This window comes from Brassica rapa, chromosome A03 (assembly GCF_000309985.2).
Source record: "Brassica rapa cultivar Chiifu-401-42 chromosome A03, CAAS_Brap_v3.01, whole genome shotgun sequence".
Taxonomy (NCBI): Eukaryota; Viridiplantae; Streptophyta; class Magnoliopsida; order Brassicales; family Brassicaceae; genus Brassica; species Brassica rapa.
In genome coordinates, this window is record NC_024797.2 from 27,621,692 (window position 1) to 27,642,912 (window position 21,221).

Genomic DNA, 21,221 nt, shown 5'->3' on the forward strand with positions numbered 1-21,221 from the left:
TAAACTCTTACACATTAAGGAAAAGATGTACATGTCAAGTAGACCCTAGAGAATTGAGAGGACACTATTAGAAAACAAGAAAAAACAGTGGTGTAATCGCTAGGAATTCAATGGCAGGATATGCGACAAGACATGCTCGTGAACACTACAATATGTTGTCTAAAAGCAGAAATGGAAACAAAAGTCAAGACTTGAATGCAAGGGAGACCAAAAGGTGGTTCTTCTTTTCAAGTGGAGTCATTCTTGGGTTCACCCCATAGGGTGAACCTCTAGGTTCACCAACCAATAGGATTTCGTTATTTCAAATTTGATATCTTTTAAAAAAGGAAACAAAATATTTTCAAATTATATTATGTTTTTAAAATAAAAAAGTTAAAAAAGATAATAGTTACAGAAAAAAGAATTAAAAAAAAATATTTTTAATGTTGTCAACAAAACACTAAATCCTAATCCCTAAACCCTAAATCCTAAATCCTAAACCCCTGGGTAAACTCTAAACCCTTGGATAAACCCTAAACCCTTGGATAAATCCTAAACTCTAAATAAAAAACGACTAAAACCTTAAACCCTAAACGCTTGAATGTTTTAGTGTATAGTAATTTTGATTTAGAGTTAAGGATTAATCCTAGAGTTTAGGATTTATCTAGAGTTTAGGGTTTATCCAAGGGTTTAGGATTTAGGATTAAGGGTTTAGGGATTAGAATTTAGGGTTTAGGGTTTAATGTTATGCTGACGACGTAAAATATTTTTTTTTGTAATTTTTTTTTTTTACCTTTTAATTTTAAAAACATAATATAATTTGACAATATTTTGTTTCCTTTTTTAAAAGATATCAAATATAAAATAAGACAATCTTATTGGTTGGTGAACCTAGAGGTTCACCCTAGGGGGTGGACCTAAGAATAAGTCTTTCAAGTGGAGCCTCAATCTAATATTGCCATTCAATAAAGACTTATTCTTAGGTCCACCCCCTAGGGTGAACCTCTAGGTTCACCAACCAATAGGATTGTTTTATTTTATATTCGATATCTTTTAAAAAAGGAAACAAAATATTGTCAAATTATATTATGTTTTTAAAATTAAAAGGTAAAAAAATAGTAATAATTACAAAAAAAAATATTTTACGTCGTCAGCATAACATTAAACCCTAAACCCTAAATTCTAATCCCTAAACCCTTAATCGTAAACCCTAAACCCTTGGATAAACCCTAAACTCTAGGATAAATCCTAAACTCTAGGATAAACCCTAAACTCTAAATCAAAATCACTATACACTAAACCATTCAAGCGTTTAGGGTTTAGGGTTTTAGTGTTTTTTATTTAGAGTTTAGGATTTATCCAAGGGTTTAGGGTTTACCCAAGGGTTTAGGGTTTACCCAAGAGTTTAGGGTTTATCCAAGGGTTTAGGGTTTATGATTTAGGGTTAAGGGATTAGGATTTAGGGATTAGTGTTTTGTTGAGAATATTAAAAATATATTTTTTTTTAATTCTTTTTTCTGTAACTATTATCTTTTTTTTACTTTTTTATTTTAAAAACATAATATAATTTGAGAATATTTTGTTTCCTTTTTAAAAGATATCGAATTTGAAATAATGAAATCCTATTGGTTGGTGAATCTAGAGGTTCACCCCTTAGGGTGAACCCAAAAATGACTCTTCAATAAAATAAAAATAAATGTGTCATCCATTTGTAGATAATTTTGATCCACAAGCAGTCAAAACTATTAAATAAATGAACTGATCGGTCTATAACTATCCATAAATGGAGTGTTATAGGTAGTCCATCTTTCACTTTTATTCTTTTTCAAAATTTTAAAATAACAAATGTTTTGGACCGTTAGATCCGCTTTATCCACTTTTGTATCACTAAATCCGTTAGATCCACTCTTGTTTCGCTTGATCCGTCAAATCCGCTATATCCGCTACATCTGATCCACTTTTTCCATTCATAATCTAATTAGTAAGTGTGTCGAATAAATTAAGTATGTGTGTTTCTTATTGAAATCACTTTTACTGCAGATATAAATATCTAAAAATGATGTTACAACCACAAGATGATGGTTTACTGGTACGCGAATTTTGGCTTGTTAAACAATTTAGATTCGAAAACACTCCACTACACTTTACTTTGTGACCACGTAAATATGATGTCATATTTTCGACCTTATTTGAATACCAGAAAAAAGAGTCCATCTTGGGCTCTCCCGCAGGGCCACAAAGATTCCACCTTCTTTGTACTATATAAAGAAGTGATGTCACACAAGTTCATTCATGTCCCGTGTTTAAAACTTGATAAGATTGTCATAGGGCCACAAAGATTCCACCTTCTTTGTACTATATAAAGAGGCCTGTTCTTTGTTTACATACCTTAACGCATTGGATCCTTTTCCGTGAACGAAAAATTGTTTACAGTTGGACTCCACGAAAATGGTGAATCCAGAAAATATCCCCTCTTGCGATGTCAAACCTTCTCGTTTAACAAGAGATCAAGAGCATTGTGATAATGGTGTCTGCTCTACGACAAGTGATATCTAACGACCGAGGTGACAATTCATCAACGAACGCGGTTGCATTCGAAAGTCTTCATCAACCTTTTGACGCTGGTCCTTGTCCTCTCTGCAATATTACCGGTTGCTCCGGTTGCGCATTCCCAGTGCATGTAGAGATAGACAAGGAGAAGAAGCACAAAGGTGTAAGGCAAAAGCCATCAGGTAGATACAGGAGCGGATGTAAGAAGGGAGTAGGGGGTCAGTTGACCCCACTTCATTTTGAAATATATATATATATATATTCTTTTAGATAAGTAATATTTTGACCCCATGAAAATATTATTTTTGACCCTACAAAAGTTCACACATACTAAAAACAAAATGATAAAATTTAATTACCTAACTAAATGAATAAATGGGTTCACGGAAACCAAGTTCCATTAACTAAACGGGTTCATAATAAGTTTAAACCCAATTTAAATATAATAATAATCACTAACTTTTGTTGGTTAATTAAAATTAATTAGTTTATTTTATTTAAAGTTCAGAATAAAACTTCAAAAAATCTGTCTTTGTCTCTTAAATTTTGAGTTAATTTTCGTATTCTCTTAAATCTTGTATATTACATACTTTATATTTTATACACTTCAAAAATTATAATTCAATTCCTAGATTTTAAGATTTGTATTTTAATTATATAAGTTGAATATTTTCTAATTTAAAAGAACTAATTATTCTAATTTTATCAAATAAATACAGATTCTTTTTTGAAAAAAAGATTTTATCTAGTAAATGATGATATTGATTAAGTAATTTATTGCAGGGTCTAATAAAAATAAATATTATAATATGATTTAAATATTTTAAAATGAGATAAAAAAAAATTCTCAATAAAACCTTTTACTCTTGTAAGTTTGAATGTGGACATAGAGGATACAGTTAGTTCTAGTATACAAAATACACTTGTAAGATTTTTTATAGTTTATACATTTTTATATTTTTTATCCCAGTTAGAAAATTTTCTGTTTCCACCATTGGATAGATATATGCATGTCATGTTTTTGAGGGGAAGAAGAATGGGCTTCTGGCCCTTAATAATATAAATTAAATTTTGGCCAAATTTTTGTAAAAAAATTTTAATCTAGAAGTGTAATTCATCTACCTTTTTCCGGCTAGCTTGTGGTTTTTTAAAAGTTAGGACCACTACTGGGTAGATATATATTCCTATTGTTATAAAATAACTTATAATTTTATAGTATTGAGAAATTTAAATAAGGGCAAAATTTTATACCCGCAAAAAGGAGATACTACTAATACAAGATAATAACTAGAGAAAATATGTTATAAGAGGAAGAAGAGATGGTGTGTATTACAATCGAACGAAAACGTTCGTATATATAGAAGTAAAAAGATAAAGTTACTGTACGTGCATAGTGACGGTGGGCTCCACATATTTTTACATTCTCAAACAATTTCAATGTTTTCGGTGCAGCAAACATTGACGTTTCTCCATCATGTTTATAACACTCCCCCTTGGAGACCAGTGTTACTATTACTTTTTGCTTAACGTCTTTGTTGCCTCGTTAAAAATCTTTCCAGGAAAACCCAATGGGAAAAACCATAGTAAGGTAAAAAGAGTACAACTACGTAAGCTCCCCCTCGAAGGAGCAGTCATAGATCCTTCTGATGACGCATTCCAATATTATGGACATGTTTTCTGAATACCGAAGTCGGAAGTGATTTTGTGAAAAGGTCGGCTGTATTGTCGCATGATCGGACATATCTTACTTCAATCTCTTTCTTTTTCACGAGCTCTTGAGTGTATGAGAAGAACTTCGGATGAATATGCTTCGTTCTATCGCTTTTGATATATCCGTCATTTGTTTGAGCAACACATGCCGCATTATCTTCGTGTAGGATAGTTGGCTCTGTATTTCCGTCAATCCCACTGTTTGAACAGATGTGTCGGCTTATTGATCTTAGCCAAACACATTCTCTACTTGCTTCATGGAGTGCGATGATTTCAGCATGATTTGAAGAAGTAGCCACGAGCGTTTGTTTCTGAGAACGCTAAGATATAGCAGTGCCTCCGATCGTGAAAACGTATCCTGTTTGCGATCGGGCTTTGTGTGGATCTAAAAGATATCCTGCATCTGCAAAACCAATCATTTGACCCTTTGAATCTTTAGGGTAAAACAAACCCAAATCAATGGTCCCTTGGAGGTAACGAAAAATATGTTTAATCCCATTCCAATGTCTTCGAGTTGGAGATGAGCTGAATCTTGCCAAAAGATTTACAGCAAATGATATATCAGGCCGTGTACAATTTGCAAGGTACATCAGCGCTCCAATTGCACTTAGATAAGGTACTTCCGGACCAAGTATCTCTTCATTTTTTTCAGGTGGTCGAAATGGATCACTTTCAATATTAAGTGACCTAACGACCATCGGGGTGCTAAGAGGAGTTGATTTATCCATGTTAAATCGTTTCAACACTTTTTTAGTGTATGTGGATTGATGCACAAATATACCATTTTGTGAATGCTCTATTTGTAGGCCAAGACAATATTGTGTTTGTCCAAGATCTTTCATCTCAAATTCTCCTTTGAGATAGTCTGATGCTTTTTGTATTTCCTTATGAGTTCCGATAATGTTAAGATCATCAATATATACCGCGATTATTACAAATCCGGACATTGTTTTCTTGATGAAAACACATGGACATATAGGATCATTCACATATCCTTCTTTTGTTAAATGCTCACTGAGACGATTATACCACATACGTCCAGATTGCTTAGCCCATATAATGATCTTTGCAATTTTATTGCACATAACTCTTTAGGTTTGGAATTTAATCCTTCTGGCATTTTAAAACCATCAGGAACTTTCATGTAGATATCAGTATCTAATGATCCATATAGATAAGCTGTAACAACATCCATGAGACGCATCTCTAGATTTTTATCAGCTGCTAGACTCATCAGGAATCTAAACGTGATTGCATCCATAACTGGAGAATACGTTTCTTCATAATCAATTCCAGGTCTTTGAGAAAAACCTTGAGCCACAAGACGAGCTTTGTATCTCGTAACCTCATTTTTCTCATTTCGTTTTCGAACGAAAACCCATTTGTACCCAACTGGTCTCACATCTGCAGGTGTGAGTACAATAGATCCAAATACTTCTCGTTTATTAAGCGAATCAAGTTCGGCTTGTATTGCATCTTTCCATTGTTTCCAATCATGTCTCTTTTGACATTCATAAACAGATTTTGGTTCTGGATCATCGATTTCTTCATTTATTTCACTTGACACAATATATGAGAAAGCATCATCAACATTATCCTGTTTATTTCTATTCCATATCTTCTTATTATGGATGTAGTTGATAGAAATCTCATGATTCTTTTCTGACTCATGATGCTCTACTTTGTCAGTATCCTCATTATTTGTTTCTTCCAAAATATTTTCTGCTATTTTGGGTGTGTCATTTATTTCGACTTCCTTTTGTTTTCTAGGATTTCTATTCTTAGAACCAGTAGGTCTGCCACGCTTCAAGCATGTTTTAGACTCTCGTGTATCGTCTGCTTTTCCTTGCTCATTTGTTATTTTGATACAAGCAGGAGCATTCGCGGCTGGTATATGAGATTTAGTTACCGTTTTGGTATCCGCAAATGCATCAGGTAGCTGATTAGCTATACTCTGTAAATGCATGATTCGTCGAACTTCTAGTTCAGACTCTTTAGTAGGAGGATCAAGATATAGTAACGAAGGTACACTCCATTTGATATCATTTTCTACATTTTTGTTTTCTCCCCCTAGAACTGGGAATACTTTTTCATCAAAGTGACAATCGGCGAAATGTGCCGTATAGACGTCACCAGTTTGTGGTTCGAGATATCGTATAATTGATGGGGAATCACAACCAACATATATTTCCAATCTTCTTTGTGGTCCCATCTTTGTACGTTGTGGTGGTGCTACAGGCACATATACTGCACAACCAAATATTCTAAGGTGGGAAATGTTTGGTTCTCGACCAAATGCTAACTGTAGTGGGGAATACTTATGGTATGCACTCGGTCTGATCCGAATAAGTGCTTCAGCATGTAAAATAGCATGTCTCCATACAGAGGTTGGAAGTTTTGATCTCATGATCAATGGTCTTGCAATCAATTGCAGACGCTTAATTAAAGATTCAGCTAAACCATTTTGCGTATGAACATGAGCAACCGAATGTTCAACTTTAATTCCCGTTACCATACAATAGTCATTGAATGCTTGGGATGTAAATTCACCAGCGTTGTCTAGTCTAACTCTTTTAATAGTATAATCAGGAAACTGTGCTCGTAGTTTGATTATTTGAGTTAGAAATCTCGCAAATGCCACAATTCGAGAAGATAATAGACAAACGTGTGACCATCTACTGGATGCGTCAATTAATACCATAAAATAGTGGAATGGCCCACAAGGTGGGTGTATAGGTCCACGTATATCGCCTTGAATTCTTTCAAGGAACTTTGGTGATTCTTTATCGATTTTGGTTGGCGATGGCCTAACGATCAATTTCCTAGAGAACATGCAACACATGTCATTTTATTCCCTTGAGAAATCTCCTGGATTTTCAGTGAATAACCATGCGAACTTTCTATGATTTTACGCATCATTGTAATGCCAGGGTGGCCGAGACGATCATGCCATAATGTGAACTCTTCTGGGTTCAGTTTTACTACAAGGTTTGATTCTATCTCATCGATATAAGTATGATGTAGCCCCGAAGGAAGTTCTGGAAACTTTTCCAATATGTGTTTTCTGCCACATTGCTCAGAAGTTACATACATGTATTTCTTTCCATCCTCAGTTGCAGACTGAGTGTCATATCCATGAAGATATATGTCTTTAAAACTCAACAAATTTCTTTTAGAACTTGGAGAATATAGAGCATTATTTATGAAAAATTTTGTTCCATTTGGCAACGTAAAGTTTGCTTTACCAGTTCCTTCAATCACGTCAGCAGGACCTGATATTGTATTGACAACAATTCTTGTCGGTTTTATATTAGAGAAATATCTCTTTTGTCTCATAATAGTGTGCGTTGTTCCACTATCTGGTATACATATTTCACGAATTCGTTTCTTGGATTTTGCTCCATTAGTATTTCGATCCATTTCTGAAATTGTCATAGATATTAATAAAAGAAAAACATAAAATTCATTCATATAATAATCATATAAGGAAACACACAATAATTATACATTAAGGTGACGTTAAAACATCATTATTTGTTTAAAACAGGAAATGTAATAATTATACATGACAATAGTGAAAACTATTCGATAGTTTTATTATAAGCATCTCGGTTCTCTTCAGGAGTAATTTAGTCCAGCTCATTTGCGAAGTCGGAGGCATCGAGGTACGATGTCCCTTCAAAGTTTTCAGTGAGGTTCACTTCTTAGCTTTGCCTTTCGTGGACTCTTGATATAACTTACAGAGATGTGGAGGAGTACGACATGTACGGGACCAATGTCCTTTACAGCCACATCTGTAACACACTATCTCACGCTTCTGGGTGGTATCCCCTTGAGTTTCTTTACCCTTAGAAACTTGTTCGGATCTAACCCACTTGTTAGATCCCTTCCATTTGGGATTGTAAGTTTTTCCACGTTTGTTGTTGAAACGACGACCATGACCTCGGTTGGTCTGGTTCCTCCTTTCCGAATTTTCTACCGCCATAGCATTCACTTCAGGAAATGCTTTGGCTCCCGTAGGTCGGGAATTGTGGTTTTTGATCAGGAGCTCATTGTTCTTTTCAGCCAACATGAGCGCAACCATCAATTCAGAAAATCTTGTGTACCCGCATTTTCTGTAAATTTCGGGCAGGAAGTGAAGCTGTTTGTGGAAATTGTTGTATGTTTTTTTCATCATTTCTGCCTCAGAGACAGGGTTACCACAATATTTCAGAAGTGAAACTATCCTCAGGACAGCGGAATTGTAATCCTCAACCTTTTGAAAATCTTGGAACCTCAGGTTTTTCCACTCTTCTAGAGCGTGAGGGAGGTTGACTTGTCTCTGGTTATCGAACCTTTCTTTTAAGGCTTGCCACAGTTCAGCTGGGTCTTCAACGTTTGCATAGTCGTGCGTTAGATTTTCATCTAAATGCTTCTTCAGGAAGATTATCGCTTCGGCTATATGCTCGGGCGGTGATTTGTTACCGATTACAATCGCTTCGGTTATTTTTTTCATCACCAGATATGATTTCACGTTTGTGACCCATCCGACGTAGTTTTCGCCAGTTATTTTGAGAGCCGGAAACTGAAGTTTCTCGATGTTTGCCATTTGTATTTCTAAAACACAAAATAATATATTTTATTAGAATTTCGTAATTTTAAAACGAACCATTTATATTAATAATACACGCAATTACAAGAAGAAACAACGCATAGAAAAGTAAACCGACATTAAGCGTAAATTCTTAAGGAGCAAATTCTCCAATAAAAAGACCGAACATAGAAACAAAAATTAGAATTGCACATAAAACCAAAAATATGCGAATCATCTTTCTTGCAATGAAAAACCGGAATGTGGCGATTTGAAAATATTTGAGAGAAGATGGAATATTTTGGATGAAGTAAATGAGTGAAGAATGAGTATATTTATAGATGAAAATACTGTTCATAGCCGTTTGAAAAGGGTAAAAATTTTGAAATTTTTTCTTTGTGACCGTTGGGATTAAATCGTATGAACTGAAAATTATTCTGAAAATACTGTAATAATCAGTCAACTAAATTCCATAAATTTCATAATATTTTACATAGGTGACCAAACATTTATATAATAACCATAATATGATGAACAAATAGATATTAATCGTATTATGGTGATAGAAAAACTATAACATTAAATAGATTGTGCGGCGGCACAGCCAAGCCAATAATTGTAGTGTAATTAGCAATCAAGGTTTATTAACGAGGCGACATACCGCCCGCATTAATTTAAACAATCATTATAAAATGATAAATAATAATATAGGCGGTATACCGGCCATAGATATGATACATATAAATTTTACCAAATCGCAGAGTGATCGTGCTGATAACGTGTTATAAAATAACTTATAATTTTATAGTATTGAGAAATTTAAATAAGGGCAAAATTTTATACCTGCAGAAAGGAGATACTACTGATACAAGATAATAACGAGAGAGAATATGTTATAAGAAGAAGAAGAGATGGTGTGTATTACAATCGAACGAAAACGTTCGTATATATAGAAGTAAAAAGATAAAATTACTGTGCGTGCATAGTGACGGTGGGCTCCACATATTTTTACATTCTCAAACAATGTCAATGTTTTCGGTGCAGCAAACATTGACGTTTCTCCATCATGTTTATAACACCTATAAGTAGTTGTTTCAACATAACCATATTATTGGTGGTCTAGTGGTAGTGAAATGGGATGCGTTCTCTTGTGTCCCAGATAAAACATTTTTGATATGATATGTTATTCTTTAAATTATAATTTCCAAAAGAGATTATGAGAAATTATGGTCTAAGTTCTCAAAAAATAAATAATTAATGGTCTATTGTCCAGAACTTGCATGGTAAGTAAAAAAAATGTTTGTTTTTACTAGCTAATTTATGTATTTCCATGCATAAGCCATCAGGTCAACTATGTTCCAACTCGTTACATTATGTACTTTCATAAACGATCAGGTAGATGGTGTGCGGAGATATGGGATCCGAGTTTGCAAAGAAGGAGATGGCTTGGTACGTTTCCAACACCTAAAATGGCTGCGGAGGTTTACGATGATGCGGCGGCAAATCTTGTCAAGAAAAAGGCAGCAAGAAGCGGCACATTAACGAACGGAGGGGAACCATCCATACACCGAAAAGATGACGGTGGAAGATGAGTGAGGAAATTTTTGGTCGTGTCTCACTCGAAGTAAACATGCAGTTGACTACAATATATAAAGCTACAACTAAAAAGAAACAAGTAACAAGTTATTTCTTTTCAGTTTAATATAGCGCCTAAACATTGTGATTGTTTCTTTTTAGTTTTAGCTTTATAAGTAAACTAGGTAACCGGCCCGCACCCTGTGCGGACATAAGAACATGACCGGCCCGCACCCTGTGTTCTTTCTCGGTCCGCACTTCACGAGAGAGAAGACAATAACGTCAGTATGAAGCGGCATATATTGTGTGTATGTATAATTGCAACGTCACAAAATATTTTGTGTGTTTGCGAAGATACTTTCATTCAAAAAATGGAATAAAGAGTGTAAAGTTTTAGAAGTAACAGATTTTATATTATCATTAATTAGAATTGTATTGTATATGTGTAGTAATTCTTTATTTTAGGTGAATAATATTATTTTTCCATAAATAATAAATAAACATTTATGTAGATATATTAAAAGAAAATATAATAAAAATCGAAATATTATCCATAAATAATATAAATTATGAAGTACATTTCTCGATAAAGAAAGCAAATTCAATTAGAAACCTACAAAAAATTATATCTACCAAGCTCTTCTGCCTGCATGCAGATGAAGCAAACATCAATAAGTTAAACAATTCTTCCATATTTGGAAAACATATATATATATATAACAATGACAAATTAAATGGTAGAGTATGTAAACACATGTTTTCTACCAGCATGAGTTAGAACACCGCCGTATTTACGAATCATAAGGGCCTCTACAGGTCTTTCTTCTTTGCCTTCACCATTCCACTTCAACGGCTTCAGTTGAACCTTCCTGTATATCCCTGAGAAATTTCCTCCCTGCGTCATTCCAAAAGGTTCTCTGCTGTGAGAAAATGACCTCATGAATTAAATAAAAAATGCATAATGCTAGCTTACTTATAAAATAGTATATTCAACAAAAAAAATAATATAAGATAGTATTACTAAATGATACTATGTAATACTTTCTCCAGACTATATTCAACAAAAAAAAAGTACTAAAGAACCTCTTCAAGAACTGCTTTAACTTGGCGAAGCTTCTCAGCATGTTCAAGGTCTCTGGATCACTATCACTCTCACGACCTTGTCTACATATAAAAAAAGGAAGACCATATTGTCGTTACCAGTATTCAACACATGGAAAAAATAGACCATACATGATTTTTGGAGACAAGACACAAAGAGTTGAGTTCAGGGTTCTAAAGATGAGGAGTCTTTGCGTCTAAACACATTTTTCTTAGCACACAAGCAGGATCGTCGTAATACCTTAATAGTATGAGAAGAGAGATTTGTGAATAATACTTTAAAGAATGAAAAGAGAATGTTTGTATTTTAAGACTTTGGGTGTCTCCTATATATATAAAGTCGTTTATTTCTCATATTAATGACGCACAATATTTTGCACAATAAATAATGAAATCGTTTAAAGAAATATATTAAATGTGTATTGTCAAAAAATGATTTTCATATGATATGATTTTAACTTGTGCAAGTAATCTATATTAAAAAAGTAAGTTATTAAAAACAAACAACCTAATTAGAAACATTAAAATATTTTGTAAGCAATGTAATAAATATGATATCAACATGCGCAAGTTTACCGTTTGAATAATAAGGAAATTTTTTAATATTTGTTTAAATTCTAAATCTTGCCAAAGGGTAAACTAAATCGATAAAATTTAAAGATTTCAACTTGCGCAAGTAATCCATATTGTAAATAAGTGATTTGCATATTTAATGATTTCAACTTGCGCAAGTAATCCATATTAGAAAGGTAAGTTATTAAAAACAAATTTTGTCAATAAGTTATTTGCATATTTAATGATTTCAACTTGCGCAAGTAATTCATATTAGAAAGGTAAGTTATTAAAAACAAACAATCTAATTAGCAGGGGTGGACACTTTACCCGAGATCCAAAGTGGTACCCGAACCCGATCCGAAAAACCCGAACTGAAATCCGAATCGAAGTAGCAAAATACCCGAACGGGTATTGAATAAGGAGAGATTGGATACCCGAACCCGAACGGATAATACCCGAACCCGAATGGATATCCGAACATATGTATAATTAACCTTATATTTCTAGTTTACATCTCTCATTTTATATAAAATATTTATATTGATACTACACTTACTTTAAGTTCATATGATATACATACAATTACGGAAAAAAAAATGATTTGCTACTCACTTAAAATGCATGTCAAGTTTTTTATTTCAAAAATTAACAAAAAGTTACATCCAAAATTTAAAAAGAAATAACTAAATTAATGCCTTTTTAGTTTTAAAATGTTATGTCCAATTCTGTTAACCATTCAATCTATTAAAAATAAAAAATTAGTTAACTGAAAGTTATATTTTTAAATATAAGAAACTTGAGAAATGAAAATTTTAATTTTTTTTTCAAAATCTAAATATCCGAACCCAATCCAAAATAACCGAATCCGAACTAAAAATACCCGAACCCGACCCGAAGTACAGAAATACCCGAACGGGTTCTACACCTCTATACCAAAATACCCGAAAATCCGAAATACCCGACCCGAATCCGAACGGGTACCCAAGGCTAAACTAAATCCATAATTATTATTCTCTAGCTATATATGGGCTTAACGAAATCGACAATAGTTTTGGACTTGTCTACAGCGATTGATTAAAATAAATGAAAGATTTGGTTTTTCTGTTTTTCATATTGTTCACCATGTTTTAAGTGTTGCATGAAATTAAATTTGGTTGTATTGTTTGAAATCATTATTTGTAATACATTAGTTTGTTTGAAAAATCAGAAGAATTCACACAATATTTTTGTATTTGTACGTGTGAATGTGAGCTCGTACACATATTCACACACATCAAACCCCAAGTTTCACAGATTAAACATGAACTTCAGTGACCCGCAGATGGATTTGTTAGCAACTCGAGTGACGTCTTCAGATGTTCTACAGCCGTAGTAAAGACTTCATCGAAAGCTTGAAATAATTGGATAACCACCTAATAAGCTTTCTTTCATTGTTGATCAGGACAATAATGTCGAGATGATCCAAGACCAGGTAAGAGTCATCATCATCATCAGTACTATCACTCACTCAAGGCCACTCTGTGTTCTCAGTTCCTGTCCTTAGTTTCTGGTTGGATTAGACCATCCAAAACTTAAATTTGTGTCTGATTAATATTATCTATAACCTTAATTTCCCTAATGCAAGTCAAGATTGAAGAAGCTCAACTCAGCCTCATGAAGATACATAAAACAGACACAGAAACAGGACTTCCCTTGCAAGGCCATGTCCAGCAACTTATGGTAGATCTTGTTTCATCCAATAAATAACCAAACGACAAGAGTAAACTATGGTGTTAATTTAAAAAAAAAAAAGTGTAGCAAAATATATGAAAACCAGCTGAGTTCCTTTCAGGCATCAGACTCTTTCTTGTCTTCTTCGCTCTCTCCTCCTTGAGTAACACCAACCTCGGCTGGTCTTATAACTCGATCAAACAACGTGTATCCAGACTGTACATATCAACAACCAATCGTTACTAATTGGTGTTAAGAGACTATAGAATATGGAACAACAACAGAGAGAGAGAGAGAGAGAGAGAGACAAAGAAAAGAGCAAGTTTTACCTTCAAGACATGAGCAACTGTGCCTTCTGGCTTAGAAGCATCAGGGACTTGGAACACAGCGTTATGTCTGTTCGGATCAAACGGCTCGTTGATAGGATCATACTTCTCCATACCAAATTTCTTAAACACTTCAGCAAGCTGTTTCTCAGTCATCTCCACACCTTCTAAAAGTGTCTTCAAGAGCGGAGCAGCTCCAGCGGAGTCCTTCGAAGTGTCGTCAAGCTTTGAGAAGCTTTCTTTGACAACGGAAGAAGCTCTTCCAAGATTATCCGCCACATCCAAAAGGCTTTTTGCAAAATTCTGCAGGTATATATATATATACATATTCTCTCAGCACACTGTTACATGAAGCAAAAGAAGCTACTTGTAGAGACTAACCTGAATAGCATACTTTTTGGTGTTTTCAGCATCACGCCGTGTTCTGTCCATGACATTCTCCATCTCTGCGTAAGTGCGGAGAACTTTATCTTTCATTTGCTTAATCTCTTGCTCTTTCTCCGACAAAAGCTCGTCCTTCTCAGCTACAAGCTTCACCAAATCATCCATTGACATCTCCTCCTCATCAGCATCACTCTCGGAATCTGACTCAGAAACTGCAGCTCGTTTAGCACCTTTCCTCCTCCTCGAATCTTTGGAGGGTTCTGAGTCAACACCTGACTCGTTTGCCTCAGATGTAGCTTTCTCTTCACTAGCCTTCGAGGCCTCAGCGTTGCTCTCCTTGTCACTTGATTCAGGAGTGGTGGAGGAAGAAGAAAAAGAGAACCTTTGAAGTGGAAACGAATCAAGAAACACCTGAGCTGCAACAAGCTGCCCCTGAAACGGCTGCAAAAAGGGTGAATCTCAGTCAGGGAAATAACATAGAGCAAACAGCATATACAGAGAGAGAGAGAGAGAGAGAGAGAGAGCATCTAGTCATTGTCTACATACAATTCGGAAGATTCAAACAAATGAGATCAGCGAAAACAGTATCAGAACCCTTAAACCCTAGCAAAACCCTGAGATGAAATTATTCGTTACGAATAATGATGATAAAAGTCTTGAGTAACCTTTTGAGAGAAGTCGTGAACGAGGGACGAGAATATAGGAGCTTGGCTCCTCGCCGGAAGAGCGGCGGCGGCGGAGAGAGAGGAGCGTAAGCCCAAGCCCGCGCTACGGGAAACTGGCGAGAGGATTCTCGAAACCAACATCAGGGAATGCAGAGGGAAACAAGCTGAGATAAAAAAGGAGAAAGAGTTTATAATCCAAATCGAATTTTTGAGGTAAATGGTTATTTCTAGAGCGCACACAGACGTGGTTAGTGTGGAGAAGAGGGGACGGATCTCTCTCTCTCTCTATATGTTTGTTTACGTAGATACCCTCACTGATGCACGACGGGTAAATGAGCTTGTGAGGGTATTATTGTCAGTCGAGATTTGAGAACCGTCTAGAATCAAACCCAGCCGTCCTTGTATTGTTTTGGACAGGCAAAGTCCACACCTCTTTGGACCAAATGTATTCCAATGTAACTCAACACTATTAGAACAAGTACCAAACTAGGCAACTAGCCAGTGTTGAAGGTTAAGCCTTACTTTACTTAAAAATTCGACTTTGGGGGCTTTGGTGAAATGCAACTTGATAAGATCAGAAGGAACCTCCACTCGCTGCTTCCCAAGCAAAATATTCTTCAGCTTTTCATCACAACTCACCACATTCTTGTTCTTCGGATCCTTTGCAGAAACATAAAACCAATTAGTCAGTGATACCCAAAAAAACGTCTTTACCAAATAAATAAACGATTCCTTGTTCTAACCTGAAGATTGTTGATCTTGATTCTTGATATATATACGTTAGTCGAATACATGTGTTGGTTGGGCTACTTGTGATTAGTGGGCCGAGGTATATCCACGACACTTCAATTGATATTATATGATGGCATATATTTGTAAGGAATTAATATCTTTGCTGACTAACAGTATCATTGCCTTAATTCCATATCTTGGAAAATATCAATTCTTCCGATTTGTTTCTCAAAATCAATTAAAAATAAAGTTGTTAGCGATAAATTAGTCAAGTCATATCATAAGTCATCGACATCATACAATCCTAACAAATGTAACAACAAACAAATCTACGATTATTGTAGATCTCAATTTCAACGATTGTACTCAACTAACCCTAAGGAAACACAGGAAGACGTACACGACAATCTTGTCGATCATCAAACGTCAAGCCCCAACTCTTTGTCTTATTGAGTTTATCATCATCATCATCAGTAGACAACATAGCACTCACGTTCTTGCAAACAGCCGTCATGTTCTGCTTACCCCATACAGTAGAAGCTACCGGATAAAACCCTACCCTCCCTAGAAACACCATATCAAGACCTACCACACTTCCCGTCAACGCCACATCCTCCTCCATTCCCCGAGCCGCCTCTTCATCGATAACTCCGGTTTCATCTCCCTTCACAGCTACCTCGTTCCCTTCCCCACCGCTCTGCCCGAACGCCCCTATTCTTACCGTCCCCACGTGTTTTCTCCTGTGAAACACACACACCGAGGGACTCTCGTACGTTACACGGAGTTTATCGTTGGGGTTTTTGATAGAGAACGTTGCTGACCAGATTGGGAGATGACGTTCGTTGAATGCTATATGCATGGAGTGTATGTGAACGGTTGGTGGGGTTGGTGTGATCAATATGATTAACGCGATACCTGCTGTGGAAACACCGATGGTTGTGATGACGAGAAGGAGTTTAAAGAGGAATGACCAGCGTGAGGTGTTAGCTGATTCTGATATTTGTTCATTTGATGGTATTGATCGGAGTTCCGGAACGTCTCCGGCATGGGTGACGGTGATTAGAAGTGGTTGTTTCCCCTCTTCAACCGTGTCCATGTTTGGTGATGTAGAGTGTTGATAATGTTTACACTGTTAATCAGTTATTATATAATTAGTCAGAATCAAAGTAGTTTTGAAAGATATAAGATTTTGGATAGAATAGTATTGATACCATTCTAGATTCTTGAGTCATCAATATCAGGATTTATTTCATTCCATAAAAAACATTTATACAATATACTTTTATTCGGAAAATTAAAGACTAATACATGTAGATATATACTACTTTTTTTTTTGCTGAATTCATGTATACTTCTTGCAGGCCGTAAATTCATGTATATGCATGTTTTTCTAGAGTTTAGCATTTTAACTCTTTGGTAAGATTTTCGTTTCGTTTCTCTTTTTTTTTTTTATGGATAACAACGAATTTTTTGTTTGTTGGTACACATTTTTGGGAGTTTATTTTAAGGATGTAAATAAATAACTTGATGAAGATTGAAGTGTTATTCAAACACGGATCATCCAGTGATATAAACTCTAAAAACAAAAGAAGAACACAGCCACAATGTTTAAAATATAAAAGATGAAATGAGTGTTTTTATACAGTCAACAAAATATATTTCAGATTAGCAAACAAAGTACTGTATTAAAATTAGTCATAATGCCGCTAATTAGCTAAATTCGCCTCAATATTCTGTGGGAAACTTGCATTTCCCGTATCCTGCAACCAACAAAAAAAAATACTGAACGTCACCATATCTTATATACGCAAAACATCTTAAAGACAGAAGAGGGATCAAGTACGTACGAGGATGTTGCGTGACCACGTGAGCAGTCCCACCAAAATAGCACGTGCCATCACGACGTGCGTTTTTCTGGTAGTAACTGTTAAACGCAAACGAAGCGTGGGCCTCTAACGACTTAGGATGATAACACGTGGCACCAGGCTGGATCGGACGGCAGTCAGCTCCTCCTTCTCCGCAGGCGTAATCGAGAGCTGCCTGGAGCTTTTCCTTCGCCGCGTCTCCGTTCGACACGCACCACGTCTCTCCCTCGTGAGCCACCGGAGCCTGCTCTTTATTCCTGTTGACCGGCGTCGACGTCGTTGCGGCGAACGGAACGGCGTACACTTTTCTCTCGTTTGGGTAAAACAACCCGTAGTTTCTCTCAGACGTGGGTCCCGGCTTCTGGTTCTCGTTAAACAAAGCGAATAGAAACACGTTGAGAGGCTCCTTCGGTCTTAACGGCGTTCCGTTACCGTTTAACACTCTCTTCACGAGTCCGCCGTTATACGCCGCCGCGTTGGATTCGCTTGCACCGATCTCGTTCCCGTCTCCGGCGGAAGGCCAACCTGTCTCCGTCACCATCACTTTAACGTCGTTAAATCCGACGGCGGACATGGCTGCGTAAACGGCGTCAAGTTGAGCGTCAAAGAGACTGTTGTATCTCAGCCCATTACCGGAGTCTACAGTCCCGGCGTTATCTCTGAAGAGAGCGTAGTCCAAGGAGATTTTATCCGCGTTCCCTGAGTAGGCGAAGAACGGGTAAGCGTTCACCATGAGATACGACGACGTTTTACGCAGCAAATCAAGCATCGGTTTAATAACCGGTTCGACCAAATCCGGTTTAAAAGAACCGGAAGAAGGCGGGTACGAGTTAGCAAGCGCGCTGAGAGCGATAGGAGACGAGATCTTGATCGACTTGTCAAGATTATACTTCACCAGAGAGGCGTGAATGTTTTTCATCGCGCGGACGAGGTAAGGCGTCGTGTTCTTAGGATCGACGAAGACCTCGTTACCAGGGGCGGTCCTGGGCACAGCGGACTGAAACACCGGCTTAGGGCCCCCAAATTTTTTTAAAAAATTTACATAAGAAGGGGCCCCTAAATTTGTAAAAAAAATTTTTTTTATAAAACCCTTACTAAATTGTTTTAGGCCCCCAGCATCTCAGGGACGGCCCTGCTCGTTACCGACGGCGATTGCCTCTACCTCCGTCGCCGGGAAGTGTTTTCTAACGTTGTGTCGAACCCATTTGTCGGTGAATGATTGGTCGGATGCGGTTCGAGAGAGAAGCTCGTTGGGGAGACACACGACTACTTTTATTCTTGAGTGTGCGAGGGCGGTTAGCACGTTCTTGTCGGTGTCGTAGATTTTGATACGGTTGATTCCTTGTGATTTGAGGAGGTTCACTACGTTCTCCGGCGACGGGAGATTGTTAGCTATTCGACCGTAGTTGACTCCGATCATTCCCGAACCTATGGAAGAAAAAAAACACAAAACATGAGAGAGTGCACAGACTCTAATGCAAATCTAAAGAGCCGTGTGAGTAGATGGAAGAAAAAAACTAACTTGCTTGTGTAATGGAAATGGTTGAGAAGAAAGAAAGAATGAGACAATAAGGTAGGAAGGAAACGGCCATGATATTCTCTGTAAGCATGAAATGCTTCGTTTGATGGTTATGAGGAGACTCTTTTGCTCCGGTGCTGATTAAATAATAGTCAGGTGAAAAGAGAAGTGGGAGTGAAAAGAGAAGTGGGGATGTGGATAACAAATAACACGGAAGACTAGCAGAGAAATATTAATAACTGAAACTGTTTTATTTTAAGCTCTATTTATAGCTAATTAGAACGTAACATATAATTCAGGTAAAGAAACTTTCTAAGTTTAGTTGATCTATATAGAAAAAGATTGTAACCTGATTAGATTCATGATTTTGAAAGAAACTAAAAAAAAAGAACGTGACATTTCTTGTTTCGTCAACAAAAGACTTGTTCTTTCTATTTCGTTAATTCTTATGCGAAATCTATCCTCCTTTCTTTTGTGGAGAGCTCATGACTAACTTTTTCTTCTTCAACTAAATGTATTTTTTTTAGTGGTTTCTATTCAATAAGGAAAACATCAAACATGTTAATCATATACTAGAATTGACAAATTTATTTTCTATTTGAAATTTTTAACTGTTGGATTCAAAGAAAATCAAACAAATAAACTTTTATTTGGTTCAATTCAACAAGATTTTAATTTGTTGTACAAACCGAAATATTGAAAATTAAATCATTCAAACCAAACTAAGTGTATAAACCGAATACGCATGCATAGACTGAATCATGGAGGGTGGATAAAGGGGAATAATATGAATCGGCAGTGAGAGAAAAAATCTGTAACTAAATGGGATTACTTTCTCGATAATGCTACTATAATAGACGGTTCAAATTGGTTCTATCTGGACTGTTCGTTGGATATGCCTTTTGATCTGATTCACATTGACATTTTGGGCTCTTTTTCAGTTGAAACCACCGAACAGAAAGTTTCTCCATCGATGTGTCCATTGCAAAAGCGCGGCGAAGCAGTTTTCAGAGTTCCATCAAACCCTTTTATTTATTTATTAGGGGTTTGCATGCGCTCCACGAAAAATATTATATTTATTTGGCTAATGTTTTATAATCTTTGTTTATTTTTGTAATGTACTTTCGTTTTTATTTGTTATCAAATATATTTGCTACATTGTACTATTTTTGTTATTATCTTTATGTGTGTCTTTTATTTATTTATTAAAAACACAATCTTATCTCATTAATATATATACATCTAATTAAAGCTAACAACTTTTTTTTATTTTTGTTAGAGATAATAATTTTATGTTAGCATGAAAATATTTTCATTATTGTAATTGCTATAAGTTTTTCTTAAATGTTTGCTCAAATTTTAATATATATATATATATATATATATATATATATATATATAGAAAATATAATTAAACTCTTTATTATTTTGGTTAGATTTAACAAACATAATATAGTTCACTGTTATTTATTGATATTTATTTCATTTTTTCTTTTAGAATCACTAATTTAAATAATCCTGAAAGTAAATATATAATTCACTGTTATAAGAAAATATTATAAGTTTGGTAAATACAATGAAACATAATATAAATTATTACTATTTTGAAAAATATATTACTGAATTTTAGATATTATTATATTTATTTAGAGACTAAGTTAACTTTATTATCAAAATAACCGTTTAGATTTTAAGAAATAAAATTTACTCATTAATTTTTGAATTATTTTTAAGATTGACTATCTTATATATAGTTAATTTATTATATATTTAGAGAAGCTTACTGTATTTTTAAAAAATATTTTATTTGTTAGAATTTATCCTTTATTTAGATCAATCAATGTTTATTCACCAAAACATGTTTATCCTGAAACTCTATTGTCGGCTCATCAGAGGATGTAGATCAAACCTAGATATCGAAGTATCCATTCACCAGACGTTGAAGGCGACAAGGATAAAGTGAATGGGCCAATCATTTAT

At 35.4% G+C, this 21,221-nt stretch overlaps 4 protein-coding genes, 1 long non-coding RNA gene and 1 pseudogene across 6 annotated transcripts; 1 reads left to right on the top strand and 5 right to left on the bottom strand.

Annotated features, from left to right (window-relative positions):
* Positions 1–1,398: 1,398 nt before the first annotated feature.
* On the top strand, positions 1,399–11,089 carry LOC103861654 (annotated as a pseudogene).
* On the bottom strand, positions 1,446–10,206 carry LOC117132939. The gene is made up of 2 exons (XR_004456702.1): positions 9,889–10,206; positions 1,446–3,713 (listed from the first exon to the last, which is right to left on the bottom strand). It is a non-coding gene; the product is annotated as an uncharacterized LOC117132939 (long non-coding RNA).
* On the bottom strand, positions 5,941–9,894 carry LOC117132938. The gene has a single exon (XM_033288540.1). The coding sequence runs from the start codon at positions 8,825–8,827 to the stop codon at positions 7,937–7,939; it is 891 nt and encodes a 296-aa protein (XP_033144431.1). The 5' UTR covers positions 8,828–9,894; the 3' UTR covers positions 5,941–7,936.
* A 2,579-nt stretch (positions 11,090–13,668) lies between the features above and the next one.
* On the bottom strand, positions 13,669–15,421 carry LOC103861655 (grpE protein homolog 2, mitochondrial). 2 transcript variants are annotated; one of them, XM_009139371.3, is made up of 4 exons: positions 15,126–15,421; positions 14,458–14,892; positions 14,080–14,379; positions 13,669–13,966 (listed from the first exon to the last, which is right to left on the bottom strand). In XM_009139371.3, exons 1-4 carry the CDS (start codon positions 15,264–15,266, stop codon positions 13,868–13,870), a joined length of 975 nt encoding a protein of 324 aa, XP_009137619.1. In that variant the 5' UTR covers positions 15,267–15,421; the 3' UTR covers positions 13,669–13,867. The 2 variants fall into 2 exon arrangements, with proteins under 2 accessions (XP_009137619.1, XP_009137618.1); XM_009139370.3 differs by having other exon boundaries at positions 14,458–14,901; positions 15,126–15,420.
* A 251-nt stretch (positions 15,422–15,672) lies between these two features.
* LOC103861656 lies at positions 15,673–17,038 on the bottom strand. Its single transcript, XM_009139372.3, has 2 exons — positions 16,679–17,038; positions 15,673–16,597 (listed from the first exon to the last, which is right to left on the bottom strand). Exons 1-2 carry the CDS (start codon positions 16,951–16,953, stop codon positions 16,234–16,236), a joined length of 639 nt encoding a protein of 212 aa, XP_009137620.1. The 5' UTR covers positions 16,954–17,038; the 3' UTR covers positions 15,673–16,233.
* Positions 17,039–17,308: 270 nt separating this feature from the next.
* On the bottom strand, positions 17,309–19,877 carry LOC103861658 (glucan endo-1,3-beta-glucosidase 12). Its single transcript, XM_009139373.3, has 4 exons — positions 19,245–19,877; positions 18,866–19,150; positions 17,705–18,694; positions 17,309–17,617 (listed from the first exon to the last, which is right to left on the bottom strand). Exons 1-4 carry the CDS (start codon positions 19,330–19,332, stop codon positions 17,583–17,585), a joined length of 1,398 nt encoding a protein of 465 aa, XP_009137621.1. The 5' UTR covers positions 19,333–19,877; the 3' UTR covers positions 17,309–17,582.
* Between the last annotated feature and the right edge of the window lie 1,344 nt (positions 19,878–21,221).